General features: G+C 39.8%; 1 protein-coding gene across 1 annotated transcript in view; it reads right to left on the reverse strand.

The window, feature by feature from the left end:
- The window catches only part of LOC127418197 (kinesin-like protein KIF3A), a 28,141-nt gene that overhangs the window by 12,584 nt on the left and 632 nt on the right, over nucleotides 1-14,925 (reverse strand). The window contains exons 2-9 of the mRNA XM_051658646.1: nucleotides 7,948-8,230; nucleotides 7,603-7,747; nucleotides 6,540-6,624; nucleotides 3,231-3,336; nucleotides 2,638-2,777; nucleotides 2,356-2,553; nucleotides 2,092-2,266; nucleotides 170-268 (exon numbers count right to left, since the gene is read on the reverse strand). Coding sequence (XP_051514606.1) covers nucleotides 170-268; nucleotides 2,092-2,266; nucleotides 2,356-2,553; nucleotides 2,638-2,777; nucleotides 3,231-3,336; nucleotides 6,540-6,624; nucleotides 7,603-7,747; nucleotides 7,948-8,230 — 1,231 coding nt within the window. The remainder of the gene's footprint in view (nucleotides 1-169; nucleotides 269-2,091; nucleotides 2,267-2,355; nucleotides 2,554-2,637; nucleotides 2,778-3,230; nucleotides 3,337-6,539; nucleotides 6,625-7,602; nucleotides 7,748-7,947; nucleotides 8,231-14,925) is intronic.

Genomic DNA, 14,925 nt, shown 5'->3' on the forward strand with positions numbered 1-14,925 from the left:
AAAAACAGAATACCACTGAAATTTCACAACCTGTTTAGATGTCTCTGTGAAGAAGTTTGTTTAAAGCAATATTTCTGGTCAGTAGAAAACCACTGACTAAATTATTTTAAAAAAGCTCTCTGACTAATGTTGTCCAATGATGAAACGGTAGTCAAGGGAAGTTTCATACCTCTTCGTTTCCTGCGTCTCTCTCCTCCATCGCCCACCTCATCTTCACCTTCATCCATTTCATCCGATCCACTGCCATCAGAGCCAGAGATCTCCTCACCTGAGCAGGAACAAACACAGATAAAGCTCAATACTGCATCTCTTAGGAGATCTCCATACTGCCTATTAAGTTGCCTCCAGCATTTTTAGGCATAATAGGCCCACTACCCATATGAAGGCCATTTTAACAATAGGTAGCAAAACAGTCCTGCCTTTTAAGACAACAAACTCAGTGAAAATTTTAATCCAATATGGCAGATTTGAAGAAAATTTCAATTTGATACAAGTAAAAAAAGAAACTTAATGTATAAAATATAAAATTATAATTAAAAAAAATTATATATAAAATACATTTTAGTACTGAAAAATATAGCCTATATCAGTGACTGGTCTGAACAGCCGAAGCTTGTTAACTGTCCCGCATGCGTATAACACTCCCTGAGCGTGCATATCAAACTCTGGCATGTTTAATTTTATAATATGAATAATCTATTAAATTGCATTTAAAAATTTTATTAGCTGTGTTTTTAAGTGGACAGGGCACTTAATGCCTATCTAATAACATTTCAATGATGGTGAAAGACCGTCTTGAAGGATGAAGTATTTTTAAATAAAGTAATTTCTTTCATATGGAGCAATTTAATTATTAGAGTGTAATATTACTTAACACACCAGTGAAACACACCATAAAATCGAAGAACAGCATTCCTTAAAAAAGAAATGAATACATTAAAGGAATATTCCAGGTTCAGTACAAGTTAAACTCAATCAACAGCATTTGTGGCACAATATCGATTATCACAAAAATTTATTTTGTCTTGCCCCTAAAATCTGCATTACAGTGAGGCACTTACAATGGAAGTGAATGGGGGCCAATTTTTTAATGTTAAAATACTCACTTTTTCAGAGGTATAGCCACATGACATGAACAATATGTGTGTAAACGTGATTTTAGTGTGATAAAATCACTTACTAATCTTTTCCGTGTAAAGATGTAAAATTGGCTATAACTTTGTTGCCATGACGATGTAATGTCAACAAACCCTAAAACCATAAAATGACTGTAAAAATGATGATTTAAACAACTTTAGAGCTAAAATAATACATGAGTTTTAACAGAAAAGTTCATGTAAGTGCTTTTATAAAATTATAAGCTTCAAATGTCTGCCTTTAAACCCTCTAAAGATTGGCCCCATTCACACACTCACAATTGCATTGTAAGTGCCTCACTGTAACCTAGATTTTTGCTTTTTTTTAAAGAAAAGGAGGGACGAGTAGAAATTAATTTGAATGTAATTAATAATTTTAATTATGCCACAAATGCTGTTGATTGACCTTAACTTGTATTGAACCAGAAATAGTCCTTTAACTAGAAAATATATAACTTCCAATGAAAAGTTTTAAACCATTAACACATCTATAATATGCCGGAAATAAAGTGCACAATTTACAAATCTTGAGTTAGATTGATGTAAAAATCAAATTAAATGTGACCTGGCTGTTCACACTGAAGGCACATCGGAAAAAAAAAAGATGCAAATCTGATTTATTTCCACATATGAAAGTGGCCCAGATCAGATTTGAAAATGTCAGATTCAGAGCCCTTTTGGCTGTTCACATGGTCATCCAATTAACAGATCATGTGAGTGAAAAATCGGATTTGGGCAACTTTCAGCTGCGATGTGAACGTAACCTTAGTTGAGTCTCTCATGCACTACAGAGGAGCAATATTTGCGTGGTACGTGTGAGTGATTATGAACGGAGTAGCAGCCTTTGAAAAGCATTTTCAAATCAGCTACTTTTAGGTTTGAAACAAAGCCAATCAGTCACATCCTGGAGACCATACCCCGCATTAAGGCATTAGATAAAAATGATGAGTGCTACCTTCTTCCAGCTTTTTCTTGAGCTCTTCAATTTCCTTCTGAAACTGCCGCATCAGTGCATCCTTAGGGTCTTCATTAATTCTGGCCGTATTCTTGATGTTTTTAGCACGGTTGGCATAACGAAGAGTACTAATGGTCTCATCATAGTTGTAATCTGCTGGGCCGATATTTGCACACTGCAAAGTCAGAGATGATTGAAACAGTTGTACCATGCATAGCATTGTTCACTTAAATGATTAGATTATGTTTTGATCGATACACATACCATCATGGTTTTGGAGTTCCCCCCCAGGGAGTCCTGTAACAGTCGGGTGAGTTTTGAGTTCCTGTATGGCACATGGGTGCTCTTCCCATCCACTAGTGCAGAAATAACATTTCCCAGGGTGGACAGGGACAGGTTGATCTTTGTGGCCTCTTTAAGACGTTGACCTGTAGCACCTGTTTTTCCTTGCCTCTCAGAACCCTGAGCAACAAAACATTACACTCAATAATAATAAAAAAAGATGTTATGAATGTAATACTCTACCACATGATTTGACCAGCTTACCGCAAGGTCAACCAGATGTAGTTTGCCCATGCGTACATGTTGATTGCCATCTATACCCTTCTCACTGCACTCAATAGTTATGGTGAAGATGGCATGAGAGCGAGAACTGTGTTCGTTCATATTAGTTGCACCAACAGAACCTGGAAAAGGAGAAATGACACGTGTTGACCATCATTTTGGCCCAAGTTATCCAATGAACAGTTCACAACAATATATTTGTCTATTCAAGCATTTTCTTTTGTTGCCACAGCATTACAAATTCAGCTCTTAAGGAGATTATGTATTCTCCCTTATTCAAATGTAATTGTAATCCATAACAACATAGTTAGCGGCAAATACTCTGGTAAAGTCAGATAGTTCCTGAGAAATGCAACAAAAACCACATCTAATCTTGTTGAGATTATCATCTCTTTTTTATAACCAGCAAACCAGTGAGTGAGTCAGTGCCTGCAGAAGCAAAAATATTACATATCTTCACATCCAGATCCAAGGTGCATCTTTATAGACTTTATAATTTATAATTATGCTTTAAGATCCATATCAATCTGACTTCTGAGGTGCTAGAGTGCGAAATGGTGAAAAAATATACTTACGGTTTTTATGTCCAAGGGTCATTATCCTATCCATATCATCAGCATTGTTTACCACATATCCAGAAAGGTCCTTAATATAAACTCCTACATCAGGTCTCTCCTTCACCTATTTATAACAAAAGAAAGGGGACAAATAGGATGCAAGGTAAATTAAAGCTGCAAGCAGCGATGAACGGGCCCTCACACCTTGGTGCACATTGGGGCTGCTGTGCAAGGGGAATGGCATTCAATTTTTGTAGCACTTTTTAGCACTTTATGTTATAATGTACTTCATTCTTCAGGTCATGTATTTGTATGTAATTCTGAGAGGACAGGAGAGTTAAGGAGGTAAAGGCTTTTTATTTCACAACAGATCTGATTTAATCTCTAGGAGGAGTTTGTTAAAGTACGAGGCCTGGAAATGGCAAAAACAACAGAGAAAAATAAAAATGGCTGACTTCCTGTTGGGTTTAGGATATGGCTCTAAGAGACTTTTTTGTAAGTGTTGACATGTTACATATGCCTACCAATTTTTTTACGTGTAGGTGAAACGTGGCGCGAGGGCTGCTTCATTGAAATTTTGTAGGTGGCGCTATAGAGCCATTTTGAACACTTAATTCTAAAACCAGTATCAGATGTAAATTTTCGCCACTTCTGAGGTGTGTGCAAATGTTCATGAGTTTGAGCATGTTTAGGCCTCAAAAATGTGACTCGTTTCATATCGAACTTCGTCAGGCCGCCACGGACACGCCCTTCAACGAAAACTCAAAAGCTTCACAATTTAACATCACCAAGGTCTTTAGATTCTGATTAAATCTCTGGGAGGAGTTTGTCAAAGTACAAGACCTGGAATTGGCTGTTGCCAGTAGGTGGCGCTATGACTATAACTGAATATTGGCACGTAGATGTATTCAGGCCAGGACTATTATCAAACATGTGAAGTTTGGGGCAGATTGGACATTGTATGTATGAGTTATAACAACTTCCTGTTTCATGGCGAAACATCAAACTTTGTCAGACCGTCACGGCCACGGCGTGCAGTGAAAACTCAAAAGGAATATGTGGAGTTCATTTTAGAGACATTCGCTTCAGAGGAACCTCCTCTCTCAACCCCGGTTCCGGTTTCCGAGTCTTCCACACCTCAGCTTGTTCCATGTCATATCACAGCAACGCCTCAGCCTACTCCATACCATGTCTCAGCCAAACCTCAGCCTCCTCCACGCCATGCCACAGCTACGCCTGAGTCTGCTCCATGCCATGTCACCACCAAGTTTAAGTCTACTCCATGCCATACCACAACCCAGCCTCCCACGGCCCTTGTTTCCAAGTTAAATTATCCACCACTTATGTCGGTGCGTAGGGTCACGAAGACCCTTCCTCACAGCTTGTCAGTACTCACGCCTGCCACAGCCAACGGCCATGCCTGCCACGGCCAACAAGCCTACACCCACGCCTGCCACAGCCAACGAGCTAGAAGACTCGTCCGTCCCAGTGCCAGCATTGCCAGCCCCGTCCGTCCCAGTGCCAGCATTGCCAGCCCCGTCCGTCCCAGTGCCAGCATTGCCAGCCTCGTCCGTCCCACAGCCAGCACTGTCAACTTCGGCCATCCGGAGGAGGAGAAGGAGAAGAAAAGTTTCTGTTCCCAAGTCTCTTCCCGTGTACACGGCCACAGAGGTCGTTCCCGAGTCTCCGCCCATGAACACGACCACGGAGGTCGTTTCCAAGTCTCTGCCCATGCCCACGACCACAGAGGTCGTTCCCGAGTCTCCTCCCATGTTCGCGACCACGGAGGTAGTTTCCCATTCATCCAGGAGTCTTTGTCTTGAGCTTGCCACGGCTCCGCCCTCCACGGCTTCACCCCTCGAGCCTGCTACGGCTCCACCTTCCACGGCTCTGCCCCAGAGACTATTTCCCCAGCGGCTCCCCCAGAGATGACTCCTACTTCCGCCTGACCCAGTCTCGGCCCTGCGGCCGCCTCCCAGGCCTCCTGACCCTGTCTCGGCCCTGCGGCCGCCTCCCAGGCATCCTGACCCTGTCTCGGCCCTGCGGCCACCTGACCCTGTCTCGGTCCTGCGGCCACCTCCCAGGACTCCTGACCCAGTCCCCACCTTGAGGTCATCTCCTTGGTCTCCTAGCCATCCGCCTGATCTGCTCTGGTCTCCTTGGTCTCCTGGCCATCCGCCTGATCTGCTCTGGTCTCTCTGGTCTCCTGGCCGTCCACCTGCTCTGCTCTGGTCTCCCTGGTCTCCTGGCCTGTCCGCCTGATCTGCTCTGGTCTCCTGGAAATCCACCTGATCTGCTCTGGTCTCCCTGGTCTCCTGGAAATCCACCTGATCTGCTCTGGTCTCCTTGGTCTCCTGGCCGCCCGCCTGATCCCCTCTGGTCTACTTGGTCCTCCAAGCCTGCAGCGTCGCTCTGGCTCTACATCCCTCCAACTCCGCCTTGGTTTCAAACCTCCCTGACTTTGCTCCCTGATTTTTCCTCTGCTCCCCTTGCCACTTGTGCCCCCCTGAACTGCCTGTTTACCCCTTGTGCCCCCCTGAACTACCTGTTTTCCCCCCACACTCCATGGACAATTTGTTTTTGTTTTTTGGAGCATCTGGTATCTGCTCCTTAAAAGGGGGGCTCTGTCACATATTCTCTGTTTTTGTGTTGACTTATGTTGAAATTCTTGTTTAGTTCCTGTTAGTTTGTAGTCCTTTTGTAGTTTCATTTTATGATTGGTTTTCCCCTGATTGTTTCCACAGGTGTTCCTCATTCCCTTGTTTGCCCCCATGTATTTAAGCCCTTGTTTTCCCCTGGTTTCTTTGTCAGTCTTCACAGGTGTTGTCTTATTCAGTGCTTGGTTTCCCGTGTTTTTGTTTCATTCTATTCTGAGTTACTTTGTTTATTTTTGGTTTCCATTAAAAGCTGCATTTAGATCCTCATTCCATGTCTGCCTTGTTACAATTCCAGTGATTTAAGCTGTGGTCATGTTAGACTTCCTCAATAACAATGAATCTAAACTGTGGTCTAAAATTCATACAGTTAGCCAGTGTTTGTGTATCTGTTTCCAAAGGCATCTTAATTCTGGATCAGTGTTTCTCAATCTGGTTCCTGGGCACCCAAACAGCTCTGCACAGTTTTGATCTACCACACTTGATTAATTAATTCTTTAGCTCTTTAAAGCATCGTCAAATCAGCCAAAGCATTTAATAAATGAGCATGCAAGAGACAATGTGGGTGTTTAAATTCTATTCAGGTCTAAATTTGTTGTGATACCTAAAATGTGCAGTGCTGGGGAATCCCCAGATGCAAATCCCCTCTCAGAGAAATATGTTGGTTTCTCACCTCCAGCCTCTGCATCTGGTCCTTTCCTAACAGGTCCCTCACCTCTTCGTTGTAAATTTCCAAATATGAAACTCTAACTAGAAACCTGCGGTTAGATAAAACATGTCATCACATCACTTTATCTTAAAGGAAAAGTTCACCCAAAAATGAAAATTCTCTCATCATCTTTCTTCTGCAGAACACAAACGAAGATTTTTAGAAGAATATCACAGCTCTGCAGGTCCACGCATAGGGCTTTTTCACTGAAAATGTGATGGTTCGCCTTCCTCCTTATGGTCCTTGAACTCTCTTAAGGTTTTTTTTTCAATTTGTACTTTTTTTTCTTTGCGATCTTTGTAGTTTATCTCGGATCGCCGTAGAAGACCATTTCGCAAGTAGAACGCTCATTTTCTCCATGTTTCTTGAAAACTATTGATATTTTTTATTGTTGTTATATAGTAAAGAAGTACTCCTTGCTGCAGATGGTCACTACTGTTGTTGTTTGTAAAGCTTTACCTGATGACAAAACATTATCCGGCCCTCCGCCCCTGACATAATCGGTTCCTGTGTAGAGACCAGCAAGCATTTGTGGCCAGTGCAGAACCAGTTATTCAGCCCAGGAATGGCCTTTACTGTGGTGGAAACATGCGGAACAGTTTGAGAATTCACATTCTGCGCATGCGTCAAGCACTAGGATGTCAAGCTTGAAATCATGATCGTGCCTAGAGACTGCAATTGCAAGATGTACAGTGAAAAAGGAGTTATTTTGGTCTGTTCTCACCCAAAACAGATTGGATCGCTTTTAAAGACATGGATTAAACCACATGAGTCTCATGGATTACTTTTACACTGCTTTTATGTGCTTTTTGGAACTTCAAAGTTTTGGTCACCATTTACTTGCATTGTATGCACCTACAGAGCTGAGATATTCTTCTAAATATCTTCATTTGTCTTCTGCAGAAGAAAGTCATAAATATCTGGGACGGCATGAGGGTGAGTAAATAATGAGAACTATTGAACTATTCCTTTAATAATGTGCATGATAAATCTACACCAAATCACTCAAAACAGACCAAGTTCTTACCTTCTGTCTCCTTCTGCTTTTGCAATATGGCCAAATATATGAGCAAATGAATTAGGAATGATGCCTCTGAGTTCAGGCACTGCCCTGACACCCTCCATGGTAAATGTTTTCCCTGTGCCTGTCTGACCGTATGCAAATATGGTTCCTGAGAGAAAAAAAACAAAACAAGTAAATAATGTTTAACATCATTTAATGCTTGTAAAAACAGTTAAACATACAAAATAGTGGATAATATTATGTATGTGATTAAACATTTACATATTACCAAACACATACATATTTTATACATATATACAAAAAAGTTGGCAACACTTAGACAAAAACATTTGTTTGTCTTCCACTTACCATTATAACCCTCTAATACTGAGTCAATAATGGGCCGTGCTGTTAAATTATACACATCAAGCTGTTTACTGTCTGGGCCAAACACTGTGTCGAAGGTGAACGTCTTTGGTGGCTCACTGGTTATATCAAGTTTGTTCACAGTAATAGTCCCTCTGATCTCATCCACAGTCACAGACATTTTGTGTCCCATCACCTTCTCCTTCTCATTGAGGGGTCGACATCTTACCACCACCTTGACATTATCACTCACCTCCACCTTCTCTGGTTTATCCATCTTATTACTCTGTTAAAAATGTAAGCATATTAGAGTTACAAGTGAACAGTTGAGATAGCATGGTTTGTCAAGAACAAAAATTGTAGGCAGTGTTTCAAACCCTAATGAGCTGGGTATCATAGGCATGAACAAGCCATAGCCATGTTTTTTGTCGATGCTGTCTACAACCCCAATTCTGAAAAAGTTCAGTATAGAAAACGCTAATGAAAACAAAAGGAGTGATTTGTCAATTCTAATCATCCTATGCTATATTAAAAGCTCTACAACAACACATCATTTGATGTTTTACCTTGTAAATATATATATATATATATATTTTTTTTATTATATTCACTCATTTCAAATCAGATGATTGCAACATATACATGCTCCAAAAAAACAGTCAAGTGTTTACCACTGTGTAACATCATTTCTTCTAATAACACTTAAAAAAAAAAAAAAATTATCCCCTTTTCTCCCAATTTGGAATGCCCAATTCCCACTACTTAGTACGTCCTCGTGGTGGCACGGTTACTCATCTCAATCCAGGTGGCGGAGGACAAGTCTCAGTTGCCTCCGCTTCTAAGACAGTCAATCTACGCATCTTATCACGTGGCTCGCTGTGCATGACACCGCAGAGACTCACAGCACGGGAGGCTCATGCTATTCTCCGTGATCCACACACAGCTCACCACGCACCCTATCGAGTGCGAGAACCCCTAATCGCGACCACGAGGAGGTTACCCCATGTGACTCTACCCTCCCTAGCAACCGGGCCAATTTGGTTGCTTAGGAGACCTGGCTGGAGTCACTCAGCACGACCGGACAAGTAGCCTGATTAAAATCTCAATAACGAATGTTAGCTCAATAGCGCAGGATTGTGGGGACTGAGCACAATTTTATTAATTCCCGCATGTTTCACTTTCAAAATGTGGGGAATTCCCTCTATCGTGTCGCCCTCTCTACCTCACTTGTGGTGCAGCGTTCAGCAGCTTGTGAGTGTGAGCAGTGGGGAAGTGCATATTTACTGAACTTTAGATTTTACATCTATAAACAGTAAACCTGTTAATTGGACATGCGCATGGTGTTGTACCATGTCTCTATAAGCGAGCGATGCAATAAAACTATTGCTCCTGTTTATAATCAACAAAGCGGTCTTCATTGCAAGCAAGCAACGTTGGAGAAATTAAATTTTGTCTCGTCACATCATGGCGCTCAAAATGGCAGAAATTGCAAAAATGCTTTGTGTAATAATACCATCTTTAGAGTGAAGAGAAACACTTAAAACAGACTAATGCACCCATTACATCTCTCATCTTTGTATGAGCTCCATCTAATGTATGTATTCAAGGTATTTTCTCTGCCATGTGAATCAGTCAATTTTAATAAGTATATAACAATATACATTCTAATAATATTAACACTATAACATTAATAAATTACACAATGAAAACATTCTTTAATATTTATATCTGTTTTGAATATACAACATAAATGATTCAGCAGCAAGGTTCTCTCAGGATTTTATGTTAACATTTTCAAAGCATTTTGTCAATATTAAACAGCAGTTTTTTTTTTTCCTCCCCCTTTTCTCCCCAATTTGGAATGCCCAGTTCCCAATGTGCTCTAAGTCCTCGTGGTGGCATAGTGCCTCAGTCTGGGTGGCGGAGGACGAATCTCAGTTGCCTCCACATCTGAGACCGTCAATCTGCGCATCTTATCACAATGCTTGTTGAGCACGTTACCGCGGAGACTTTGCGTGTGTGGAGGCCCACGCTATTCTCCGCGGCATCCACGTGCAACTCTACAGCCATTTTTAATGCAACTGGTGAGAATTGAGATGATTTATCCAAAAATGAAAATTTGGTAACACTTTACTAACTACATCAGTTAACATGAACTAACAATAAACACCACTTTTATACAATTTATTCATCTTGGTTAATGTTAATTCCAACATAGAGTATATTAATACATTTTCATACATTAAAATAAAACGTTGTATATGTTAAAGGTGCTATATGTAATATTTTTACTGTAATAAATAATAAAATAACCATAATATGTCATTAGAGAATTAGGAAACATGCTATGTTGAAATACTGGCTTCTCCGATAACAATGCTACAGCCAGTATATTCTACTTTGAAGTTTCCAATCCGGGCCAGAATTTGTGTTTATGTTTTGGCCTGTGTGATCCCGCCCACTCACCAATAGTATTTCGACACCGCCGGGTTGCCAGTTTGAACAAGTTTGCAGGCAAACAACACTGCGTGCTGCAGCCATGGAAGCCAGCAAACGAACTGGATCAGAGATAACAGATTCCACCCGACTTAAAAAGCCTCGCCGTCCGTCTAAAAACCACCATGACCAGAGGCGTAGTAAAATAAGGATAAATACTGGAGATGCCTTTGGAAGATGGAGACAGCTTAAAGCCCAGAAATCCTTTAAAACGGATGCTAAGTTGGCTAATTTGCTTGTCAACATTCTGGCAGCCCCCATGAGCTTCAAGTCTGGGGCGAGGCAGACAACTCTCCAATATTTTGAATTTGGACTGCAGTACCCATTTCAAACGCTTGTTGTCAAGCTTACATATAGCAACTTTAACATTAGTTCATGCACTATGAACTAACAATGAACAATTGTATTTTTTTTTTTTTTTTTGTAACTAACATTGACTAAGATTGATAAATGCTGTAAAATATTGTTCATTGTTAGTTCATGATAGATAATGCATTATCTAATGTTAATGATTGGAACCTTATTGTAAAGTGTTACCAAAATTTATGTCATCATTACTCGCCTTCATGTTGTTCTAAACCTGTCTGACTTTCTATCTTCCGTGGAACTCAAAAGGAGATGTTAGGGAGAATGTTAGTTTCAGTCTCAATCCACTTTTATTTTATGGAGAAAAAAAAAAGATGCAGTGACAGAGAATAGTGACTTACTAACATTCTGCCAAAAATGTAATTCTGTGGTCCTCAGAAGAGAGAAATTCATACAGGCTTGAGGGTGAGTAATGATTTATTATCTTTCTGCATTGTGTTCTTAATCCCTATTAGGCGTAAATGATGACGATGGAGGTTTTTCTTTTTTTTTTCTTACGTCCTTTCTTTTGTTATTGTCTCCGGACAAGTAACTTTTTTACTCGGACAAGTGAATGACCAATTTACTTGCCGAAGGACAAGCACGTGACGATGCTTAATGTCGAGCCCTGTAATAGGTTTTTTCCCGACGACAGCATAATTCCAGCCAGAAAGTTTGAAAGAATAAGTCCAAATGGACTTGGTTTCAAAGCTGCATTCCACAGCTCCAGTGTGGGAACATTTTAGCTTTAAGCCGAATGAGAGAGGAGAGTCCATTAACGTGAACGAGCCGGTATGCCGACATTGGTTAAAAACAGTGGCAACGAAAGGTGGCAATACAACTAACCTAAAAGCTCATCTAAAACATAACCATCCCATCCAGTTTTCCGAGCTGGGAACAAAAACCGCAGTTGGAGATGGTGAGGGGCCTTCCCGATTTTAATTATTTTTGACATTCTGATTCCAATGTCTGAGTATACTTAAGAATTAAAAGTTCATTGCTCTTTGAAAGGGTGTACTTGCATTATTATGCTATTATATTATCATTATATCAGTGGCATAAAATGGTCTTAAAATGACAATAATATCGTTTATCGCAATTATTTCTGGGACAATATATCGTCCAACAAAATTAGTTATCGTGACAGGCCTACATCTCTTTGTTTCACAATTTCTGCCTCAATGTCTGGAAGCATTGTGCAGTATTGACTTCCTTAATGACACTAGATAAACAGTTCAATAGATTTTGAAAGGAGGAACATATTGCTCCAAAACAAGTTTGAAAACCTTAAGTTTACCCCAAGGGTAATACTACAGCTCAGGTTTATTCAAATTTCACCTGGCCTGAATTTAAAATAAAACTGAAAACTGTTCAGCAGTAATTACGGTTCTTACAATTTATCAATACAGTTGCCTGCAGTCATTACTAAGGGTTGTAGTCTGTCCTTTAGAGGTTGCTTGATAATGTTAAAGTTGTTTTAGTATCATCCCTCCCACCATTTTAAAGTTATTCAACTTTAGAATTGAGAGTACTTTAATTACTACTGAAATGTTTTCAGTTGTGTTTAACTCAAGTGATTGTTAAATTTTGAATAACCCGAGCTGTAGTATTACCATTGGGGTAAATATAAGGAGTTCCGACTTGTTTTGGAGCAGTCTGTCCCTCCTTTCAACAAATACTGAACTGTATCTAGTGCCATTAAACAGGTCAACACTACACAATGCTTCTAGACATTGAAGATTTGAACCAAATATTGTGTGCTGAAGATGTAACATGTCTTTAGGTTACCCAGAAAGTTTTCAAGCTTGTTTTAGAGTAAGTGGTTCAACCATTTAGAAAGTATTAAACTCATATTAGTACATCCCAAGTAGACATTGCAATTACCAAACTAAAGTGTGTAGTGTATATCCTGTAGAGGGTCCTTGCAATTGTTTAATTTGTTTTAAAGAACTGTGTCCAACCATTCAAAAGGTATTGACATTTTGGGGTGACTGGTGCAAAATAAAAGTTCTAGTAACCTATGATCTGAAGGAAACATTCATAATTTGTTAATTATTTTTGATCATTCAAAGTGTATTGACCATTCTCTAGTAAAATTTTCAAAATGTCATCATATCTTAACAGGCACAGTTGACAAAAGGTGTACTGTGTCCTTTAAAGGGTGTTTCATAATGTATTCAGTCTTTTTAAACACTGTCCAACGACTTAAAATGTATTGAAATTATAACTACACAAAAGTTTGTTTAAATATACAGACATTTTGAGGAGTATAATGAGGTGAATTGTTTTTTTAATATTAGTATTAGTAGCTATTAGTACCAATTAACCTGTACAACAATGGAGAAGCTACTCACTTTTTGTTTACTAAAATATGATCAGCCACATCATTAAAAATCACCTGCCTAATGTTGTGTAGGTCCCCCTCGTGCCACCAAAACAGCGCCAATCCGCATCTCAGAATAGCATTCTGAGATACTATTCTTCTCACCACAATTGCGCAGAGCGGTTATCTGCATTACTGTAGACTTTGTCAGTTCGAACCAGTCTGGCCATTTTCTGTTGACCTCTCTCATCAACAAGGCATCTCAGTCCACAGAACTGGCGCTCACTGTTTGTTTTTTGTTTTAGGCACCATTCTGAGTAAATTCTAGAGACTGTTGTGCATGAAAATCCCAGGAGATCAGCAGTTACAGAAATACTCAAACCAACCCATCTGGCACCAACAATCATGCCACGCTCCAAATCACTGAGATCACATTTTTTTCCCCATTCTCACGATTGATGTGAACATTAACTGAAGCTCCTGACCGTATCTGCATGGTTTTATGCGCTGCACTGCTGCCACACGATTGGCTGATTAGATAATCACATGGATGATTGTTGGTGCCAGACGTGCTGGTTTGAGTATTTCTGTAACTGCTGATCTCCTGGGATTTTCACACACAACAGTTTCTAGAATTTACTGCGAATGGTGCCAAAAACAAAAAACATCCAGTGAGGGTCAGTTTTGTGGATGGAAATGCCTTGTTGATGAGAGAGGTCAACAGAGAATGGCCAGACTGGTTCGAACTGACAAAATCTGCAGCAGGGTTCCCCAATTAGTTTTCAACAAGGGCCAAATTCTGTCAAAAATACAAAGCCAAGGGCCACCGGCTTCGATGTTATGACAAAGTGTCTGTGCTAATGCTATTATTAGTAGTATTATTATTGTTATTATTATTATTATTACTATTATTGTTAAAAGAATCACAACATAAATATTCTGATTTTTTTTATACAAGTTCTTTTTTCTCAGTATTAGTAGCCTGTTTTATTTATTCAAACAATTATGAACCTTTTATTTATATACAGATACACAAAACTACACAGCTTTGTCTGTTTAAAATAAAAAAAATAAATAAAAAAAACTTTAAATGAACAACTGGATCTCCATGTCCTCCATGCGAGTCAACTGTTCCTGCTCATCGCCAAACGGGATCTTCTCCCTGCATTTTCCCTAATTGCATTTTAAATTATTAGATCTATTAGCATTAATATTGTTATTGTTCTTAAAGATAATATATCAAGCGTGTCAACCAGGCTCCCCTCCATATACCAGCTCTGGTAACAGGATCACATGCATGATTAAACTGGGCTTCCCTCAATATCATGACACATAACAAACCTCACACAACCCATTTGGATTCTACATGAGAATGTTCTATTTTAAAGCGCTATGTTGGGGCAATTCAACCATTTCAATTTGGTGTGAACAAGCCTTTAGCGCGGGCCGGAACCCTGGTCTACCATAACTCAGATTACCACTCTGTGCATTTGTGGTGAGAAGAATAGCATCTCAGCGGGTTGGCGCTGTTTTGGTGGCACGAGGGGGACCTACACAATATTAGGCAGGTGGTTTTAATGTTGTGGCTGATCGGTGTATGTCAACATCCACGAATTCAATATTTAACATCCACTCAACTAGTATTACAATGGTTAAAATAATCGAAAAGTGCATTAAGGTTGCATGAAAAACAAGTTTTGATATAAACAGTATATGTTACAAGAATATAAATGTATCGATTGTCAGTACAGGAAAGACATACGATAAAGAAATAATTCAAACGAAGGTGGTTTCATCACATGCTGGTCGCAAACATA

This window comes from Myxocyprinus asiaticus, chromosome 27, assembly GCF_019703515.2.
Source record: "Myxocyprinus asiaticus isolate MX2 ecotype Aquarium Trade chromosome 27, UBuf_Myxa_2, whole genome shotgun sequence".
NCBI lineage: Eukaryota > Metazoa > Chordata > Actinopteri > Cypriniformes > Catostomidae > Myxocyprinus > Myxocyprinus asiaticus.